Source organism: Parasteatoda tepidariorum, chromosome 6, assembly GCF_043381705.1.
Source record: "Parasteatoda tepidariorum isolate YZ-2023 chromosome 6, CAS_Ptep_4.0, whole genome shotgun sequence".
Taxonomy (NCBI): domain Eukaryota; kingdom Metazoa; phylum Arthropoda; class Arachnida; order Araneae; family Theridiidae; genus Parasteatoda; species Parasteatoda tepidariorum.
The window spans coordinates 43,695,104-43,717,976 of record NC_092209.1 but is presented as its reverse complement, the minus strand read 5'-3'; the positions used below and the strand labels follow the sequence as shown (position 1 = coordinate 43,717,976).

The 22,873-nt window shown below is 27.7% G+C and overlaps 1 protein-coding gene across 17 annotated transcripts in view; it reads left to right on the top strand.

Moving 5' to 3' along the window:
• Positions 1-22,873, top strand: part of LOC107451792 (serine/threonine-protein kinase Genghis Khan) — a 282,204-nt gene that overhangs the window by 241,894 nt on the left and 17,437 nt on the right. For 5 of the 17 annotated variants that reach the window (XM_016068000.3, XM_016067999.3, XM_071182277.1 and 2 more), the window contains exons 14-33: positions 540-646; positions 1,969-2,140; positions 3,637-3,809; positions 5,697-5,838; positions 6,012-6,055; positions 6,239-6,344; positions 6,439-6,554; positions 9,452-9,557; positions 10,719-10,775; positions 12,138-12,286; positions 13,265-13,374; positions 14,193-14,335; positions 14,531-14,593; positions 14,703-14,811; positions 15,739-15,810; positions 17,074-17,138; positions 19,373-19,512; positions 20,737-20,818; positions 21,529-21,672; positions 21,794-21,866. In XM_016068000.3, the coding sequence (XP_015923486.1) occupies positions 540-646; positions 1,969-2,140; positions 3,637-3,809; positions 5,697-5,838; positions 6,012-6,055; positions 6,239-6,344; positions 6,439-6,554; positions 9,452-9,557; positions 10,719-10,775; positions 12,138-12,286; positions 13,265-13,374; positions 14,193-14,335; positions 14,531-14,593; positions 14,703-14,811; positions 15,739-15,810; positions 17,074-17,138; positions 19,373-19,512; positions 20,737-20,818; positions 21,529-21,672; positions 21,794-21,866 (2,173 nt within the window). The remainder of the gene's footprint in view (positions 1-539; positions 647-1,968; positions 2,141-3,636; positions 3,810-5,696; positions 5,839-6,011; positions 6,056-6,238; positions 6,345-6,438; positions 6,555-9,451; positions 9,558-10,718; positions 10,776-12,137; positions 12,287-13,264; positions 13,375-14,192; positions 14,336-14,530; positions 14,594-14,702; positions 14,812-15,738; positions 15,811-17,073; positions 17,139-19,372; positions 19,513-20,736; positions 20,819-21,528; positions 21,673-21,793; positions 21,867-22,873) is intronic. The other 12 variants (XM_071182282.1, XM_071182278.1, XM_016068002.3 and 9 more) reach the window with 3 other exon arrangements.

Genomic DNA, 22,873 nt, shown 5'->3' with positions numbered 1-22,873 from the left:
TGGAACTGAAGTCTAAAGTTTAAATTTTTTGGTGTTCCATTTAAAATCATGTTGAACAGCATTCATTAATTTTTATTCTCTCTAGGATTTAGTAGATTGCCATGAAATTTTGTTCACTGCTCTTACATGTTTCTTATAATTCTTGAGGGTTTCAAACTTTTTGTTCATTATTACCACAAGTTTTTTTGTTAAATAATTTGTAACCCGAAGTGCTTCAATTTATCTTTTACATTAAAAAAATGTTAGTTTTTAAAATAGGGAAATAAATACAATTCTGAAAATAACATACTTTTTAATCATTTTCCCCTATAAAATTCATTTATTTTTTAACAAAATATAAAACTTTTTTGGGGTTTTAATTGTTGGGAAGAAATAATTTGTAAGTTGTATAAAATGTGAAGGTTTTTTCTTTATAGATAATGGTAGCATACAGTTTGTGTCTACTCTATTACTTTGGAACTGAAGTCTAAAGTTTAAATTTTTTGGTGTTCCATTTAAAATCATGTTGAACAGCATTCACTGATTTTTATTCTCTCTAGGATTTAGTTGATTGCCATGAAAAATTAAAACTCCAAGCAAAAGAGCTTAAAGAGGCCTTAGGCCAGAGAAAACTTGCTATGGCAGAATATGCTGAAGTTAGTGATAAGTAAGTTGATTATTTTAATTACGATTTTTACATAAAATAGTTCATTAATTGTTTGTAAAATAATTATGTAATTGCTTTTTCAGTTTGAAAAATTTATCAAGTATGTGTCAATACATTTCTTAATTCTTTTTGTTTCAGTTATATAAGTGAATAAAATTTAATGTCATTGTTGTACAGAAGATTTATACTTAATAATCTGCAAGGCAAAAGATCATGAGTTCGGGCTTAAGGCTGGTTAAATACTTTTGGTGGTATTTAAACCTGTATTGTACCAATGATTTCCCTCAAATATAATTGATAAAAATCATAACAGCTTATAATAATGTAATTGTAACAATTCAATGGTAGAAATAGGTAATTGCAACCATCAAATTAAAACACTCTAAATAAAATTTTAAATATTTAGCTCAGCTTGTTGGAATTAATAATACCTAAAATCAGAAACTAACTTTTAGTACGATTTATTCCTCCCTTTTTTTATTATGATTTTTAATTTTTGGCCTCTTAGATGAAGTATTAAGGCATTTAAAAATATTCATAATGAAATAAAGTTCTCTATTTGTTTACAAAATTATTTCCGTAAAAAACAATGCATCTTGAGAAAATCTGAAAAAAATAAATAAATAGAAAGTTTGAAAAATATTTAATCATATAGTCTGTGTCTTTGATATTATCAGAGAACTTCTTTCGTTAAATATCTTAAATTAATGATTGGTTATAGTATTCAAGTTAGAACTTTATTTAATTTTAGGTTAGAACTTTAATGGTTAGAAACAAAGTAATCTCTTTCTTCAGAAATTTTCACTATAGATGGAATTTTTGTACACCAAGGTTATTTACTTGCAAAAGATATCTCTTCTTTCTGGAATTTGCTCTCAAAACAGTAAAATAATTTTCTTTTAAAATTTCATATGTTCATGTCCTGCAAGAAATTTTAATGCATCTAAAATATTTTGCTGTTCACAAATTTTATTTTGGAAATCTTATTTTAAAGGAATGTTAAGTACGTACTAGTGAGAAAGATCTAGTCCTTTACTTTAACTTAAACATAGAGTTGGTAGCTACTCATAGATTTGATTAAATTTCCTAAATTTCTTGATTACCTAACAAGGCATTTTTGAAAACACTATTGAATTAAAGTTTGTCAAAAAAGACTACTATAATATTATCGCATTTAAAAAAAATTTCGGTATTTGTGTTATTTCTTCTTGATGGATGTCAATCTTTTTCTAAATTATTCATAAAAATTTATTTTCATTAAAAGTCTTGTGTTACTGAAAAATTATAAATCATGTGAGATAATCTTTTTTGTTTTGATCCAGTGCCTGGTATCATAGTGGAAATTTTTCTGTCAACAGATTGTCTGAATTAAGAACACAAAAGCAGAAACTGTCTAGACAAGTACGAGACAAAGAGGAAGAACTTGAAACAGCCATGCAGAAAATTGATATCCTACGGCAAGACCTTAGAAAAGCAGAAAAGTTTCGCAGAGAGGTATATAATTTGATGTTTATTTCTAAATTTTTGTTAATAGGAAAAGTTTCAATGAAATCTATATAATTTTAATCAATTTGGAAGATGATTTTAATCTGATATATTTGACATTACTATAAAACAGTTATGAAGAATAAAATCAAAATGTTTGTTTTATGTCAAAATTTTATTTTTATAGATGTTATTTAACTTCCCCCCTCAATTTTACCATTTATTTATCTTGGTTATGATTAAAAACTTATCTTTCGATTAATGTGTTTTTATAATCGAAAAAATTGCAATTGATGTTTGAAAGGCAACAGCTGTGTAATTTAATATGCATGTTATGTAGCCTGATAAGTTTGTTGTATTTTTTTAATTACATGATGTTGAATTGTCTTCAAAAATACTTAATCTATTATAATTAAAGCCAAATAAAGTAAAATCATTGATCAAACTAGGGCACTTGTTATTTTTGGTCAAACTAGGGCACTTGTTATTTGATCAAACTAGGGCACTTGTTATGTGATCAAACTAGGGCACTTGTTATTTGATCAAACTAGGGCACTTTTTATTTAATCAAACTAGGGCACTTCTTATTTTTGATTAAACTAGGGCACTTGTTATTTGATCAAACTAGGGCACTTGTTATTCAATCAAACTAGGGCACTTGTTGGCAGACTAGGGCACACTTACCCAGTTCCTTTTGGTTCACGTCCTTCACTCTTTTTTTCTCAAATCTTTTTTAGTTCCCCAGTTATATATTTATACTTAAGTATTTAAGTTTATAGGTATTAATTTTATCAAAGGCTATACCTTTTGCTTTTCGTTGTTTACCAATCCTTGGAACTGCTTGCTCAATTCTTTTCAGATCACTGCGCCTGAGCTTTTCATCTGTCCAGCACACTGTGGGAAAAAATACCAATTAAATGGCATGCGAATCAAAATGTTGTAAAGGATTTAGACTAATGCAGCAGTTCTTTTCAAATTCCTTTGATTGCTTTTCTCACTTATCTTAAAATAAAAATTTAGTATACATGTGTTAAAAAATTCAAAATAAAAATTATGATTACACATATGTGTTAAGGAACCAAAAATTGAAAATATAAATTGAAAAAGCATTTATTTCTATTTCTTTTTCATTTATGCTCACTTTAAATTTTTTTAGGCGAATGCAACCTAAAAGAAAATAAGCAATTACATTAGTTTAGAATAAAAATTGAAATCAAAATTAAATTTACTCTTTTAACATATACTGTTGTAAATCTGTATAAATTATCAAATTTAATTTGAAAAAAAAAAGATATATTTTTAAAAATTTGTATTGAAAATGTTTTAATTGCAAAATAATGCCTTGCAAATAAGTAAAAACGTTGGAAGGAAAAATAACAGTCTGACATCACTCATATGTGTCAGGATGGCTAATTTAACTATATTTGGCATGATTCTATGCTGTAATAAATATAACCGTTATTTATTACAGTAATATTTTATGATATTCTTAAATCATTCTGCAGCTTGAGGCAAGGGTTGAAGAAGCTCAGTCCGAAGCCACCAAAGAACGAAGACTGAGAGAACGTACAGAAGAATATGCCCACCATTTGGAAGATGAGATGGAGTCTCTTAAGCAGAGACATATTGGACGAGCTCCTAGTCCTGTTCATTTGGAAACACTGCAAGAAGTCAACAGGTACTTAATTTTATAAATTAATTCATAAAACACTCATTCATAAAAACTTCAACTATACAAATGACATCAGAATTGTGATACTGCTCTAATTTGCATTGACTGCTTCAAAATAAGAATATTTTGTTCTAAAATGCTTTAAACTCTATCCATTTTTACTCCAAGTTCTGCTATGTTAATTTTTATTTATTTTCTTCTCATTTTTGTTAATTTTTTTCTTTTAATTTAATTGGAATTAAATACAGCCATTTTTTAAAAAAAATTATAGGATATTTTTATAACTGTTGTAAGAACTGTTTGGAGCTATTAGGCTAAGCTTTCCCCAACCCTAGCTAGCATCCTCTCTTTACATGTTATGAAATTGTCTCAAATTGTTAATATAAAGGAAAATCATCATTTATTTAGAAATCGTTAGATCTGATATTTTCATTTGCAAAAAATTACTCTAACAATGTTTTGTCAGAGCTTGTAAATACAGGGTTTGCCATAGAACAGGAGAGCAGGTAGAAAAGAAAAAAAAACAGGGAAGCATAGTGATCTGAAAAAAATCAGGGAAATATCAGGAAATTTGATTAAAATACCTAAAAAGGCGATGAAAATGCATTAATTTGAAGATATAGGGAAGAAAAAAAAAAGAAAAACAGGTCTTGCAATAGTTTTAAAAAAATAAAATAAAGCATAACTGAATTATTAATAAAATTTATGCCATCTGTTTCCAAAACTCAGATAGGTACAATAAAATCAGCCTGGAAAAATCGTGGAATATTTTTCCGGAGTGTTTCTGGCCATGTTAAAACATGTAAAATTTGAAAACTATTTATGTTGGTAGATAAATCTCACCAAATTAACCACTTTTTAACAAAGTTTATTTATTTCTTAAATTAAAAAAAAAATATTTGTTTTTTAAGTTCAGATAATTTTTGCACCAAGGCAGTACATGTAGTTTAAAAAAATAAAATTTTGTTTTGAGTTTAAATTGTCACTTTCAGGCTGGGATAGCCTGGTTAGTAGGGCGTTGGGCCCATGTCCAAGAGGTTGTGAGTTCGATCCCCATAGCCTAAAGATTCCCCGTGCAGTAAATGGTGACTGGTGCATGTTAAATCTGTTGAGTCACAAATTCCTCAATGTTTCCATAACTAATTATGTATCAGGGGTACTGAATTCGAGATCTTTCTCTGGTTTAGATAAAAATTACTATCTATCAGGGTGTGTATGGTTTTTAAAGAGTGCTTATTTTTGATTTATGTTTTTTAAAAGCCCTTAAAGGTACTTTTCTTTTATTCGGGATTTGTAAAAAGTGCTTAATTTTCTATCTTTTAAAAGGATATTTTTTTCGTTACTTTGTCAATTGTTGTTCTAAATTACAAAAAATGCATGATTTTCATGATTTTCTCTGCAATATATATCAGAAACTAGTTATTTTATCATGATTAAGTAAAGCTTTTGAAAATATTTTTGAACTTTATTGATTTTATGTTTATAAATTAATAATTTTAAATGATAGAAAAAAATTATTGCTGCACAGATCCTAATCATGATTTTTTTTTTGGAAAGTGATTAAAAATATTTTTTGAGTTCTTAAAAAGTACTTAAAAGTTTGAAAAAGTACTTTATTGAAAAATCTGACTACGCTCCCTCATCTGTGGATGAATGAACAAGAAATGCTCCCTCTGTATTAAATTTGCTTGGTTTCAGTAAGCAGGCTTGTTGATGTTCGCAAGTGACATTAGAAACAACAACAACAAATAGTCATTTTGTAATTCTCCTTTGATAGGAAGTGATTTATCATAATATTTTATAAATTTTTAATATTGTGTGTTTCTATGAATATTTATGTATGGCCAAACAGAATATATTTAACAATATAATGAAATTCCAATGTTCTTGTAGACTCAAAATAGAAATTGAAAGAATGGAGCTGCAAAGGAATGAAGCTTTAACAGAGCAGCAAACAAGACATCACGTCGATATAACAAATTTACATGAACAACTCCAAGAAGCAGACATCACTATAGAAGCTATGGAAAGAGAAGTAATAAAACCATTTTATAATATCTCTCTATTTGCATCTAATGTCACTGAAATACCTGATTCAATAAGAGTCACAATATGAAGCTAAAAATGTATTTTAAGGGTGGTCAATGCAGAATACCTTGTATATGTTTTATAAACCGAAAATTTTAATTTTTCTTATTATTTTTCTAGATAATGTCTCTTAAAGAAAAAATAGAGGTTGCCAGATCAGAAAGGTAATGATCTCAAAAATTATGTATACTTTCTTTTCCTTAAATTTTTCTTTTCTTTTTTAATTCTCCTTTCTTTTTTAATTATCTTTACTTTTTTAATCCTCTTTTCTTTTTTGAAAGGTAATAATTTGTGAAATCATGTACTTTATATACTTTTAAAAAAAAAATCTGGTTTAATCATTTTAGCGTTGTTGAAAATAACGAGGTCATGAGTGAGATGAAAAAATTGCATGAAAATGAAAAATGTTTACTCCATGAAGAAAATAATAAACTAAGCCAAGAAATAGATAGGGTAATGAATTTCACTTAACACTTTTTTTTTTTTAACTACATGATTAAAATTTGGTTCTTATTACATGGTTTATGACTAAATATTCTTTTTTTAGTTAGCACAGGTTGTTAGTAGGCAAGAAAACCAAAACAGGAATGAAGATGATGTAAATTATATTAAGGAAAAGTCACTTGCTAAGTGGGAATCACAAGTTACAGAGCTTATCCAATGGTATAGTATATTATGTATATTCTTTGCAATTATCTGCTAATTATAAATTTTTTTTTAACTGTATCATAAGCTGGTAAAAATTTGTCAAAATTGGATTTATTTTCCATTTGGTGAAAAGGGCTTTAATTATCTATTTGGAACATTAATGCAGTTACTTGAATTAAAATGTTTTCTAAAATTTTAAACTGTGATTATAGACTTATACATTTGCAACAAAATGCTGAGACATCTTCTAGCATTTCAGAGCCATAGGGAAAGAGAATGTACGGTTGAATCCCTCATGATAGGTTTATATGTATTTATAAAAATTTACAACACCCAGTGGCTGAGCGATAGTGCTTTGCGTTGTCGTGCCATAGGTCCCTGGTTCGATCCTCGGGCCGAGCAAGGTTGACTCAGCCTTTCATCCCTTCAGTGGGTCTACAAAGTGAGTACCAAGCATGCTTGGGGGCTAAACACTGGGGGTTCTGCTTTGGGCTGACCACCCAACCGGAACATCTGCTCTTGCACCTCAGATCTCAAAGGTCAAGAAAACTGAGATTGTCACAGTAGGCCTTTGCCCTCTATGGGCTGTCACGCCACTGAGTTTAGTTTATAAAAATTTATATTATTTACTTTTTGTGAAAAAAATTTGACCATAAGAAAAAAATATTATTCCAAAACTCAAGTTTCTTTTTTATAATCAATTTATTATAAATATGTTTAAAACTGTCGATTTTGATTTCTTAAAACATTTATTTATTGCAAATGCCCAGAAGATTGGCTATGACGGCATTAGATCTCTGGCCTTCCAATATCTCTGAACATTACAATTTAAAAACACCAATGCAGAACAGGAGTCAAGAGGAGTAGCATCAAAAATTTGATGTTGTCCACACAAAGGACAAAAAAGAGAATGTAAAGGCCAAACCGAAACAAATACACGGACAAACAGTCATGGCCTGTAGTAAGGCAGAAAAGTGCCACAGCTGCTCGTCTAGGAAAATCTGGAATCAACCGTTAGTCATCAAGCAGTGGGGCCCATGACTTACTGGCAGAGTCACATAATGCTTTCTGCCTTATCCTAGTGTTGTATATTTTTTTTTATGAGGAGTATGACAGAATGAAACGAGAGGCTTTTCAAAGGTCTCTGGAGGATTGCTTAAAATATATTTTTAATTAAGCAGAAAGAGGAACTACCAATACGTTTTGATATAATATGCATGAAATATGCAATGGAATACATAAAAATACTTCTATTTTTATTTTTAAATAAGAATATTTTTTTCTCAAAAGGAATTATTAAAATATGTAAGATCAAATACTTATTTTATTGATTTTTTTTGTACAACTTGTGTTACTTTATTGCTATTGTTCATTATTAATACTTTTAAGTAATTAAGATTGATTTTCAATAATTTTCTACCACAACACAAAAAACTTAGTAAAAATTCTTTTTCTTTGAAATTTTTTTCTACCACCATTTTATTTTGTTCAAATAAATCAGTGCAACTAAATACATCAATCTATCTTAACCACACTCTTTTTATTTTCGCTATATTTTTTTTTAGTTTTACCCAAAATAATTATTATTTTAATATTTAAAACTTCAAGACTTTACCCATTCTAAGAACAATATCTATCTAACGTTCTGCGATTTCCCCTAATGCAACAAAGATGAATTTTTTTGCAGCAATGAAATTTTTTTCTTCAATTTTAAGAAGCATTTGTTACAAATATTATAACTATTATGATCCCAATCTTGGCATGGACATTGTGTTTGATGTAGGAAAAAAATACAAAATCTGGCTGAATTCCAAATATGATATTTAGAACTCTGGGACTTGTGACAGAATTTGATTCTTATCATTTATGTTTTGGACACTGTTGAAGAAATATGTGATTTAGTCCTGTATTTAATGTTCATATTTTGCATTATGGTTTGCTTGATAAAGGTAAGAGTCATAATTTAATATTTAAGTAGTTTTCTTATAAAATCCTTTTCCTTCAGTTTTCATTATATTTCCATTAAGATTGTATGTCTCAACATCAAAATGCTGATTCTTTATCATTTCAGTCATACAATCAATTTATTTATATTATTTAACAGTCATATGGTTTCTATTTTTATAGAATTTCATGATGATTCATCAAATTATGATTGTCTTTTATTTTTTTCATTTAATATTGGAGCCATTAATGTACACAGTCTAATAGTTCCACTTAAATCAAAGATTCTATGAATGGAAATTAAGGATGATGACTGTAAAAAAAAACTACATAGATTAGCTATTTCTTGAGCTAGTAAGTCGTGAAGATAACTTTCCAATGGGGCAATTCTAGTTAAAATCCCAGCCTCAAATACTGGTCCCAGTTCGTTCTAACCATCTTGCCATCTTATTAGGGGAAATTTTCTTCTCCTTGTTAAACAAATGCAGGTTAGTTTCAGTAAAACGTCCTTAAAAAGTGAGTCTATTTCAGAAGTTTTCCTGTCTTCTGGGCTGGGTTCAAAGTTACAAGTTTACTGAAAGGAAAATTGTTGCATAGTTGCAAACTTGATTTGGTTTAGCTATTTGACGTAGATAGAATGTATTAAACTAATTTAAAAAATCAGCTTTTAAATTTTTCTGTTTTTGTTTATTATATAAAGATATGCATCATTAAATCAATAATTTAGGTTGTCTATTTTCCTAATTATTTGTCAAAGGGTTGTAACATTTAAAATCTGCATTTATGAAGCTTGTAAAAAAATATAAATTAATCAAAATTGCACTGAAATTTTTCTGCTGTACAAAGTAAAAACTATTTTTTTTTTGATGAAGAAAAGCCAACATACATTATAATTTTATGTGATAATAAAATGTATATATTTATTTGTAAATAGGTAAATTAAAGTGGTTTTTGTGATGTGATTTTAGGGTAAGTGATGAAAAAGATGCCAGAAGTTATCTTCAAGCTCTTGCTACAAAAATGACCGAAGAGTTAGAAAATATGAAATCTAGTGGTGTTACTCCAGCAACAGCTGTAAGTATTAATAAGATTATTAATATATATTATTTTTAATGAATTGAAATTTATTTTTAATATTGTACAACATATTTTGCGAAAATAATAAAAATTGGTTCAGTCTCATGGAAATTTTCTTACATACATAAACATCAATAAAATATTATTTGTAATTAAGAAATAATATTTTGGGTGATTGGGTAGCAACAATATTTTCTGTTGTAGCAAATTTATAATTATAAGCAACTGAGATCAATTTCTGTAACAAAACAGTTTCAGCCAAATGAAGCAAAATCTGCAATTTATTTTATTTTCCAAACTATATTTATCAGCTACAATAATTATATAAAGATTAACAATCAGACTTTATAAAGGTATTGGAATGTCATTTTTTTTAAAAAAATTCTTACTTTTATTACAGACAAAGAAATAAGTTTGCCTTTACACAAAAATAAGACATTGTCACCGAATTTCAAAAAATCCTGTTAATAAGAGGTTGTTTACAATATGAAAAAATTGTGCAAACAATTGTGCAATATCGCAAATTTATACTTCTCTGTACTTTTCTAAAACTTCCATTGTTCTCAGTCAGTAATCCCAGAAAATTTGTTGCCACTCCTGAAATATTGGAAAACTCATTTTAAATTCATTATGATATAATTATTATTTATTATAATTAAAATATGAAAATATATATTTATACATATATTTACAAATAAATGCTCAAAACCTATCTCATACATTTCTACTAAAGTACATTCTCTTATGTAATTTTTAAATATGCTTTATAATCAACAATCCCTGTTTTTGAAGCACACCCAGCTTCAGGTTGATGGATACCAGCTTCTCTGGGAAGTAAAGGCAGTCTATGCGCAATGCTGACCACATTGCCACTATTCATGCTGTTGGTCACAAAAGTTTGGAGGTTTAACCTCCATGACATTCTTGGCTCACAACGGGCTGTTACAGAAATGCTTCATAATCAGCTGTATTTTTATTTGTTAAAACCAAGGTGTTAAAAATTGTTCTTTTTATCATTAAGCATGACATTTAGCTTATGATTAAGTTTATAGCTCAAAATGCATTAATTATTTAACTAAGAATACTTAGTTTTATAATTATTGAACAGTTTTTAAAATATTTATATTTACTTGTTATTGATTTTTCTTCATGTTTCAGCAAAATTTTAATAATTTAAATATGAAAAGGTACAGCATAGGATGCCATTTAGAAAGGGTAATTACTGGCTTTTTTCAAAAAATAATCCATTGTTTTAACCATTTAACCTGTGTTGAAAAGAATGCGATTTTAATGCTGTTAATTACTAACATTTATTGTTGTAGCATGAACTGTAATCGACGAATGTTGTTTATTTGAATTTGTTTAACACTTACAGAGTATTCCGTTCTTATTTTCTGAAACTCTGTAAAAAATAAAGTGAAAAAAAACTTTAAGGACACAAATCAATGTTTAACTGAACAATATACTTAACGGAAATGTTATTGAAATCAGATTAAAAAAAACGCTATACAACATTTTTATTGTTGGATGAAACTTGAGAGAGATTGAGAACATAATTAGAACACCTTTCTGTTTAATCCAACAATGAAATTAGTTTTGATGGTTTTAATCTCTCTTATATGTGATTGATTTTTAGAATTTCCCTAATTTTGAAGTTTTACAAATTTTCCTCACTTTAATATTTATTAATTTGAATGTACATTTTTACTAACTCTTAAATTTTAAAACTTGTAATGTGTGTATTTTTCAAATCATTTTGAAAAGGATTCTAAAAATACTTCTTAAAAGCCGAAATTACGGAATATTCTTCATAACCCAAATTATAATGGCTATGTATAGCAATTGACGTTATGTAAATTCAGAAAGCAAAAAGTATGCCCTAAAAATTGAATATGAAGTTATGAAAGTTTATTCATTTATAAGAAAAATAAAGCTAATAATATGTAATAAAAATATGCTTCCATAAAGGAAAAAAATAGCTTGTAAAATGGAGTTTTCATTGTACTTGTCTTTTTACATATAAAATTCAAGTTACCTTTTAAAAATTAAAAAATATCTTAATTTGCATGATTATGAAGAATTGTGATATATACAATGGTCACATTTCGAGAATACACTTAATTAGTTTTTTTTTAAATGGAACTAGTTAATTAACTAGTTAGATTAACAGAACTAGTTAATTGGCTGTGTTTTTTAAAACATTAATGTAATAAAAATGCAATTGGTTAATGATATTGTTTTAACTCATTGCACTATAAGTTATTCTAGTAATTTATGATTAGTTTTTATATTTTATTAAACTTTGAAGGTCATAAATAAGAGATATGCACAATACACTAAATGTATTGTTCATTACATTAGCAACTAACATTAGGATGACAGTTAAAGATAAAGTTATTAATCATTTAAGAAATTCTGTTTACAATGTAAGTTAAGGTAGCATGGATTATTTTTATTGGTGAAATGGGGCATTAACTTTTTCTTTTTTTGAAAGCCACAAAAGTAATTGTTCCTTTTCTCACATAGATTTGAACTATCATGTCTAAATTAGTAATTATTTATAATTTAATTTTAAAGGAAAAGAACTGGAGAAATAGACGCTCTCAGAAACTGGAGAAAATGGAACTGCTCAATCTTCAGTCTAGTCTAAATAGTGAAATTCAAGCTAAACAGTCAATAGCTGATGAATTAAGTAAAGTACGAGCAGAACTAGTCTCTGTACAAAAGTAAGTACAAAATACTTTTTTTTTCTATCTTTAACTTAATATTGCAAAATTCTTCGATTTATGCAGTTTCATTATATTAAAAAATTTTTAAAAAAATAAAACTACATTTTTATATTTATTAAAAAAATTAAATTTTAAAGTTACAAATAATAATTTTCTGTCAGTTCTTTTATGTGGTTTTTAATTTAAAAAAATGAATGTGTAATATAAATTTTAAAAAAATAAAGAAAATACTTGTAACTTTTAAGAATATTTTATTATGATTATAAATATGTAGTTTAAGTTATTTTCTTTAAAATTAAATATGTTGCTTATTAAAATTGAATACTTAATTTCACTTTTAAAAAAATAATTTTCAATCAGAACTTTTAAGAGGTTTTTATAGTTTAACAGCTGATATAAAGTTTTTTGATAAATTTTTATGAGTAAACTATGCTGTTTATAAGAAAATATTTTCGTTTGATGTTGATCAATGAAGATTATTTGGACATTTCGAACAAAAAATAAGAAAAAAGTATGGTATTTTCATGTCAAATCGCCAACAAAACATTTCTTTCTAAAACTTTCACATAGTTCTGCTGTAGGAAGACCTCCTAAGCCTTGATTTTTTACGCCATTATAACCATGGATGTTTCAAGTATTCAATTTTTGAGAAGAACGAAACTAAAATTCACAGTAACATTAGTTCTCACAATTTTACATATGAAAAAATGTTGTTTCATTTTCATTTGAGAAGTGTCTGTAAAATGATTAATTTTTAAAGTTTCTCAATTTTTTTAAAAAAAAATTAAGCTTATTTTATATTAATGATAACTATATTTTTTTTTATTTGCTGAAATATTAGAGGCGACTTTCTAAACTTTCTAGTTATTGAGAAGGACACACATATATATCCACAGTTCTTCATGCCTTTATGCTCATTTCGTACCTTTATTTCTTCATGCTCATTTCAACTACATAATAATTCTTTATTTTCAGAGAATTGAAAGAAACAAAGCAAAGAGTAGAAAATTTAAAGAACGAAGCCTCCAAGAAAGACCATCTCATACAGGATTTGCAGCAAAAGCTCGATTCCTCTGGAGATAATTGTATGCCCATCATGTTCTATTTGATTATGATTCTGTATGATTATAAATGTTTTTTTTATTCCAAATCTCTATGATTATAAATGTTCTCTTTATGATTCTCTATAATTATAAATGTTCTCTTTATGTTCTTCTTTATGTCTTCTAAATGTTCTCTATGATTATGATTTTCTCCTTGGTTATGATTATTTATGATTTTAATTCGATATTATTGTAAATGTTATCTTTGATTATTGTCATTATTATTACAAATATATTTTCGTTGTTATGATTCACAATAGTTATAAATATCGTGTTCTCTTTAATTATGATTCTTTATGATTATACACAAATAATTAAATATAGAAAAGTCATAGGTATCATTAACTTAGTATTTTTAAGTCTTTTCTATCTCAAGCAACTCAATCAATTAAGATTCACTATGGATGATTGCAATTCTATTTAAAATTAACCTGATTAATTCACCTCTTTGTGTGCTCTGTAACATTTCGTCTATGACTGGGGAGCATCTATTTGATTGTCCCTCTCTTCTTGACATTCGTTCCTGTGACGACTTACACGCCCTCTCACCTTCTGGAGCTACTTCACTGTTGTATTGAACGGCAAGACGCCTTATGTCTGAGAAGACGATGGCGGGCGTAACTGAAAAGAAAAAAAAACAATGATAATGACTTATTTATTAATTATTTTTATTAAAAATTGTTCAAATTCTCCAAATTAAAATATATAGCAGTCTTAATCAGTATAATAAATTTCTTATTTAAATATTTTTATGGAATATTTATTGCCAAAAGGACATTGAATTTCAAATCCTCTTACAGATCAATTCTTGAAAAATACACCTCGTCACCTTGTCAGAAGTGAAAGCGGTGACTCAGCTGGAGCTGGTGATGAAGCCGATGTGGAAGATAATCAACCTCCATCTGTAACTAGTAGTAAATCAAATGCTTCAGATAATAGTGGAGTAAGCATTTTATTTCATTATCTTTGAGAATATGTTTTGTGCTAGATAATTTATTTGTAACTTGAGTCAAATCAAATGTGTAAGTGTAAGCAAACATGTATATATTAACTAAAATCAATAGTGCTAATTGTTTTATAGCTTTAATTTCAAATATTATTTTGCCTATGTTATACTCAACAATGTATAAATTTACAGGAAATGGTTTCTGCACCTGTGTCTCCCATAATTGATACTAGGCCGGCTCATTTACCTCCTAAGGTTAATATAGAATATTTCTTCAAAATTATAAATTATTTTTTAAAAAATAATTTTTTTTTATCATTATTTAATGATAGTATGCGAACTAAAAAAAGTAATTTATTTACAGCCAAATAAAGCACATCAATTTTTAGTGAGAACATTTGTTGCCCCTCTGAAGTGTAACCACTGCACATCTCTAATGGTTGGTCTTATAAGACAAGGTGCTGTTTGTGAGGGTAAGTCTTAATTTTAAAATTTTTAATTAGTAACTTTTGATCTGATGATTGGATTTTCATGAGCGAGGGACTTAAACTTTGGATATGATTCTTAATTAGTAGCATAAATTAAAAACATTTTTATTAGTAACTTTTGATCTGATAATTGGATTTTTAAGTTAGAGGACTCACTTTAGATATGATATTTAATGAGTAGCATAATTTAAGGCCTTTTTTATCAGCAACTTTTAATCTAATGATTGGATTTTTAGGTCTTAAATTTTTTTCCATTGTAGTTTTTCATTTATGGATGATAATTTTTCAATCATTTGATCTAATAATTGGATATTCAAGTTAGAGCAACTGGCTTTGGATATGATAGTTAATTACCGTTTTAATTAAAAAAATTTTTGATCTCATGATTGAACTTTCAAGCACCAATTTAAAAACTTCACTGTGTGAAGGACTAGCTCGATATAATATTTTATCGTCCACAAATTCAGAAACACAAATTTTACTTTTTTAAAATATTTTATAATTTTTTTTATTGCTTCAGATTTAGAAACCTCAAAAATACATGAAGTAGTCATAATCAGAAAAATGTGCCTTTAGTACTTCGTTAGAACTTTTCATGTTGCATTAATTTTTTATGCCATTCCCTAAATCTATGGAACCAATTGCAAGAAATTGTAAGTTTTCATAGAGATTTATGAAATTGTGTACCAGAATGTAGTTTCTTATAATAAAATTATTTTTAATAATTATTAATAATGAGAAAATTTTATATAGTGATAAATTATATAATTTATATGCCTTTACTTTAAAACCCTTTTAACAAAACAATGATAAGAAGCCAACTGAAAAATCACCTTGTATCAAAATTTTAATTTAAATATTTTTTTCTTGTGTTTTCAAGTTATTTAAATTGTATTGTATTTTATTACCTAGTGTGTGGGTTTGCATGTCATGTAGTATGTCAAGAAAAAGTACCTTTGATGTGTCCTGTTCCTCCTGACCAAAGTAAGTTTATGACACAGTTTTTTCAATATTTTTGATCCCTTCTCTTTTTCTACAATGTGTCACTCTTCATCCTCTCCTCCCCCTTGTCACATGTCACACTATATTATGTATCGTATATCCAGGCATATAAGTCTACTTTTCAAACCCCCAAAATTTTCTAAAAATCAGGGGGTCGACTTATACACTGGTAGTAAAGTTGTAGGACATTTGTTGATTGGGAAATATGGACACATTATAAGCATTCGAGAAAGACACGGTTAACTTTGTATCCATTTATCCCTTTCAAAAACTATTTTTTAAATGTTAAATACAATTTATTTTGCATTTTCTTCTTGTCATATTTTCTTTACATATAAAGGTGTTTTTTTAAAAGTGATACTTAAAATTACATTCAGAAAAAAAAATTAGCTACATTCATTTATTCAAAAGTATTTCAATTGCAACACAATGATAACTTTTAAAACATACCATAAAGCTACAAGTTTAAACATACCAAAACATCATCCGTGTTGGATTTAGTAACGTTAGCAGATTTCATTCTGTCATACAGATCTTAGTGTGCAATGGATTCTACTTCATCCTCATCTGCTGAGTTCTACAAATTGTCTTCCCCATCCAAAGAATTCGAAATTCCATACTTTTTAAAAAAGAATATTACTAGAAATTTGCTATCTCATATTCAAAAATAAGGGCTTGACTTATGCAACGGGATATACATTAAATGGAGTATATAATATAAACATATACTAGCACCATATTAGTAAGCACCACATTACAAATCATACTTCAAATTTAATTTTTAAACATTATGTGTTTTAAGAACATCTGTGAGCATATCAGTAATAATAATTACTGTATGTAGTTTTAACAATAATGATTATTATATATAGTTATAACATTAATAACGTTGCTTAATAAGATCATTTGAGAGAAATTGCTTAATAAGATCATTTTATAAGAAATAATATTAAAGTTTAAGACAAAAATCATAATTAATATACTATCAGAATAAAATATTTAAATAAAAGAGCAATCTGAAAACAGTAATATTTTGGAATTTTAATACATTTTGCTTTAGATCTTATCTTTATTTTATGAACACAGAACACTCCTCTAAGCATAAAATGTAGCATCATTTGTGGATGGCCCATTTGTCTAATATATGACTATATTTGTCTATTTTTCTATATATCTGCCCATTTGTCTGTATTTATGACCTTCTAATTTTAAAATCTAAATCTAAACTTGTGTATTATTTTCCAGCAAAGAGACCAGTTGGCATTGATCCCACTCGTGGAATAGGTACAGCATATGAAGGATATGTGAAGGTATAGTTTTCCTTTAATGTATGCTTTATGGTAAGATTTTCAGAGTGTTCTGTAATTCCCAACTTCAATATATATATATTTTAGAATCCTTGTCAAAAATGAAGTCAGAAAAGTATGTATAAAATGGATCGCCAATTAGTATTTGAGGGAAGGCAAAATAATAAAATTTTTTCAAAATCTAATACAGTAAAATGCTGATTATCTGAATGCCAAACTGTCCAATTATCGGAATTGGTCAAGGACCATGTTTTTTTCCCACCATTTCCAATATAAATAAATAAGTTTTTTTTTTTAATGAAAATACTTTTTAATATTTTCAGAACATAAAAGGATTAAGTCATATATAATTATAATAAGATAATTTTCATAAAAGGATTAAAATAATGGCTTCTTTTGTTCCTTGTGACCTTGAAAAGAATTTCACGTTCATTTTCGAATTTCAGTGTGAATAGCAACTAACAATTAGTTTCTAGTAAGGGAACAGATTTATTTATTTATTTTTTAAAAAAAAAAAAAGAAATAGAAAGAGGAGGTTAAACATGTTGTGAAAATCCTCCTGTCTGTTTTGAAACACATTTTGTTAGTTTATTTTGTAAAAAATAAAATGTTAAAAAGTTGCATATTTTTAACATACATTTTTAGTATACAATAGTAGACACAAAATGAAAAGAAAAATATCTAAATAGCATTCTCATAGCTGTTTTTGAGAAAGTTGTCTAGTTATCTGTTTTTTTCCTTCGTAATCTGGATTGCCTATGGTCCTGATTAGTCCAGATGATTGGTGCGCTATTTTACCATCGCAGTTGATGAAAGTGGGTTTGACCAGTTTGATTGCTAGATGAAACTTAAAGGTGTTCCTAATGATTGGCTTTCTCTGTTACCAAATAGGTTTAGATTGTTTTAATCACGCTTTTCTCAGTAGTGATAAATCAGATTACGATAACTCTAGGACCTTTCCATGGTCAAATGTTATTTCAATTTTTAAATATACATACTTTTTTCATTTTAGACAATGATTCAAAAAACATAAAATGGAGAATGGTGATAACAGAACATCTTGTATATTTGAGTATAAAACAAAAATTATCTACACTTATTCTTAAATATTAATTAAACAAAGATATTGTTCAATAATGATTGAGATATACATAATTTAAGAGCTTAGCGAACTTATCTTATGGAATTACAGCAACATAAAGATAGATACATAGATAATATACAGTGCATTAGATGCAACAATCAATAATGAGGCAGAGCACATTAAATTAAAACTATGTTAATTAGAAAAATGCTGACAGACTTGAAATTCAGTAACTGGTGTGGCAAAAAAATAATATTTACATACTTTTCTCATGCTAATATTTGTCATGCAAGGTATAATACAAGAATTGTAACTGAGCTGTTGACAGTCCATTCTTTCTGTTTCTAAGAGAGACATTTGACGGAGAGAACATTTACAAAGGGCTGCTCTTTGTCAATATCTTAGAACTAGAATTAATAACCAGCAGTATTAGAAGTGCAGAAACATTAACAAAATTTATAAAGACATTCACATAAAGTATGCAGGTAAACTTTCATGCTATGTCACACATCACCCAACCTAGCCCCATTTTTTAGGGCTCTATCTTTTAACAGCCACATAATTTTGATCTTGGTCAGATGAGATGTTCAGCACCTGAGCTGGTACCCTTCTCTCCAAACTTCTAGACCACAACCAGCAGAAGGACTTTCAGCCATGACGGATTTAGTGTGCAGTTACACACCAGTTATTTAGTCAGCTGCTAGGATCAAACTCGCAACCCCCGGCTCTCCACCATTGGGGTGTTAAAGCTAAACCACATACGGCCAAAGCAATAAGTCAGACAGAAATTCAAAAGATAATCCTGAACCACCCACAATACAGTCCAGATCTGTTTCCCTGTAACTTCAACCATCTTTCGTGAGCTCAAAAAAGCATTGTAAGGACAATGGTTTTAAATCGACAGTAAAGTCAACTACTCTATACAGCAGCTAATTGATTTGATAATTCTTGTCAGAATGGGACAAGGATTATACGTAATAAGTGGTGTCAGAAGAAATTATCCATTTCATGTAAAAAAGGTTACAGTGCTTATATCATTACTGTTAAATATGAAGTGTTAACGGAATTTTTTCTGTGGCAGGTGCACAAAATTTTAGATTTACCTACATTATTTATGCTAATATATTATAAAACGTTTTAACTAATCTTATAGGTGCCCAAACCAGGTGGTGTGAAGAAGGGATGGATGAGGCAGTTTGTTGTTGTCTGTGATTTTAAACTTTTCCTTTACGATTTAGCCCAGGACAAAAGTGCCCAGCCATATGTGTGTGTCTCTCAAGTCTTAGATATGAGGTAGATAATTCTTTATTTTTTTTATAGATATTATTCAAACTATTCATAATTTTTATATTAAATTATATATATATATATATATTAAGTGTTTTTATATAAATTTAATTAAACTGCTGTAGTAATAGTGCTTTTTTAGTATAGTTGTAAGTGCTCTGAGAGAGCACTGAAAAGTAACTGACTGTGAAATTTATGGATTGTAATTTTTAAAGAACCTGTGCGCATGTACTAATTATCACAACCGTCACTAGACTTAGAGAGATATCTTCAATGCTCTATATCTTCTTCCATATTATTTCGAAATGTATATCATTCTTTTTTTAAAATAAACGACTTTAAGCATTTTTAATTTTATTTCTTTGAATGTGTTATCCTTTTATTTTTATGTACCTACTACACTAGTAGCCCTTAGAAGTGATGTATCTAAAGATATTTAAATAAGTCTTTTTTTCCCTAATACTATAATTTTGATTTATAAAAAGTTTTTCACACAGAGCCCTTAGATATGTAGAGACTATAGTTTCTTTTTTACTTCATTACTATGATAAAATAAAAAACAAGGTTTATAAGTATAAATACTTTAAATAGTTCTTTGAGAAATTATTTATTGTTTTACAAATTAGATATCCATGCAACTCCTATCTAGGCAAACTCCTCACTTACGATGGCTTTGTAATTATATGTACCTATATTTGGAAATTACAAAAAATCTGTATTTTATTTATCTTTATTTTCCCTTGCGTATACTACTATACATAGTAGATTGTAAACAATCTTTATAACGTTTGAAAAAAATGATCCTGACTAAAATATCTGAACTTCATTTTAGATTAAAATTTTTAGGCATTTAAGTATCTATGCATTTCATACAATGTGTTTGAATTATATCTTGATAAACATGTATTAAGATTACATCATAATAATTTTACCTATAAATGAGTCATATTTTTGAAAATAAAATATCTTGTAAAATTTTGTGGTGAAAAAGATTAAAAAAAATAGTAGCATGTCCTATCACTAAAAAAGGGAGATTACATAAAATTACTACAAATACTAAAATATTCAAGATTTTTTTTATTTTAGAGAGTTTATTTAATGAATCGATAGGTTCATATTTAACCTTTTACTTAAATGCAAATATTCATATAGATTAAACACCTACATATCCTTAATATAAATTATTGTCCTGCATACTTTTAATTTTGAAATAAATATTTTATTTTTTAGAGATGAGGATTTTTCGGTTAATTCAGTATTAGAGTCAGATGTCATTCATGCCAACAGGAAGGATATACCTTGTATATTTAGGGTAAATATCATATTTGTATTTATTTTTAAAAAAGGTGAATCGTACTTTTCTTTGGTTAAGAGCATTGTTTCTGATTATTTAAGTTGCAGGCAAACAGTGGATAGAGATCTACTGATAAATTAGGAAACCAAAAAATTTATTCTATGTCTACTAAGTTTGTCGACAGATGGCGCAACTGACCGAAAAACTGTAAAACAATGTTTTCTGCTGCATGTCAGATGATATGAACTGGAATATTTACATGGGCTTCTGTTAATTTTGTCTGCTAACTGCAAGTGACAGTCATTTTGAAAACATGGATTTATAATTTCTTCCAATTTGCAGTGCCATTGGATGATTCTTGTCAAGAACAAATTACCTAAATTTCTAAGCAGAATATTTCCATGTTTCTCAAACCTTTTGATATGGCAATAAGCAGGCTAAATTTTGTTATTTTTGTCTATTTGTTTTACTTTATTTTATAACTGTTGAACATACAACCCAATTCTGAGTTTACAACTATCAATGTTCAACTCTGCATCATTTTTGAAACTAACACAGAAATATAATTGATAAATTGATATTGGCATATTATAATAATCATGACATTAATCGACATTATTTGTTTCATGCCCTTTTTAAAAATGTCTATGAAAGGTAGTCAATAGGGAACACCCTGTATATTTTCCTAATTTCTGTATATAAAATAAATTCGTGTTTCAACATTTTAGATTACAACTTCAATGATGGATCCTCCGGGCATGAAGAATCAAACTCTAATGCTAGTCGATCGAGAAAGTGAAAAAAACAAATGGGTAGATGCACTTACTGAGCTTCATCGTATTCTTCGTAGAAACAAATTGCCATCTCGAACTGTAAGTACAGACTGTAGTTTCATTATAAAACATTTTACATTTTCACTGAATCGACAATTTTTTTAAAAATAATTACCTATCGTTTTGATATGAAAGGTGAGTGATTTATTTATAATTTCAGGTATTTCAAGCCAAAGAAATTTTAGATAATACTATTTCAGTTGTAAAAAATGCCTTATCTGCTGCCATAATTGGTAAGGAACTACTTCTTAAAATTTTCTGAATTAATTTTATCCAATTCATAAAATGTCATATCTACTACTAATTATTATTATGAAGAATAAATTGTCTTATTATAAAGGATGTGACTTCAAACAATATATTTAAAATATACATCATATACCAAGCTCAATACATATTTTTAGACATCGTGTTAAAAAATAAATATATATATTTCTACAGTGCCTAAAAAAAAACATTTGATCTAATGATCGGATTTTCATATACTAGGACTCAATCTTAATGGTTCAAAGGGGTGGACCACAAATAAGTTGAGTAATTAGTCTAGACAATATTTTAAATTATGAAATGAGGCACAAAAATGTACTTTCTTTAGATAAACATGCCTTCCCCCCCCCCCGGCGGATTCGGATTTCTGACTCTTAAAATAATGAAGGTGGCCGCACGCTGGGAAATATGGTCCCAATAGATTGGTCAGGAGAGTGATCCAAAGTTTGGACTCCTTAATGTTAATTTTTCGTTTTGCATATTTCCCCATATCTCCAGATTTCTTTAAGGGAATTGAAAAATTTTTGAAGACAATTATAAAATTAATTTATTTGAAGGCAATTCTACTCAAAAAATATTTTTTTATAATTATGCATTATTTTTTACTATTTTATTTCATAATGGTAAAAAGAAATTTGAATTGTAAGGTATACAAATTTCTACTTAATTTATAAAAGAATGTAATTTTACCTGGCAATAAACAAAACTTGAATCAAACCAACCGAATAGTTTTGGGAAATTGAATTTTAAATATACTACTTCTTTAACTAGTATATTTTTTGTGTTCTGTGTACATTAGTGCTTACAAATTAATATTTCATTAATTGAATAAATAAATAGAGTTTTCGAAATCAGAAAAAAAAATTTTTTTGAGGTCAATCACAGTAACCAAGGTAATAAAAACTATTAGATTGCCATATGAATCCAAATTGCATTTCTAGTCACCATTTTTACCACTTTTTAAACAGAATTT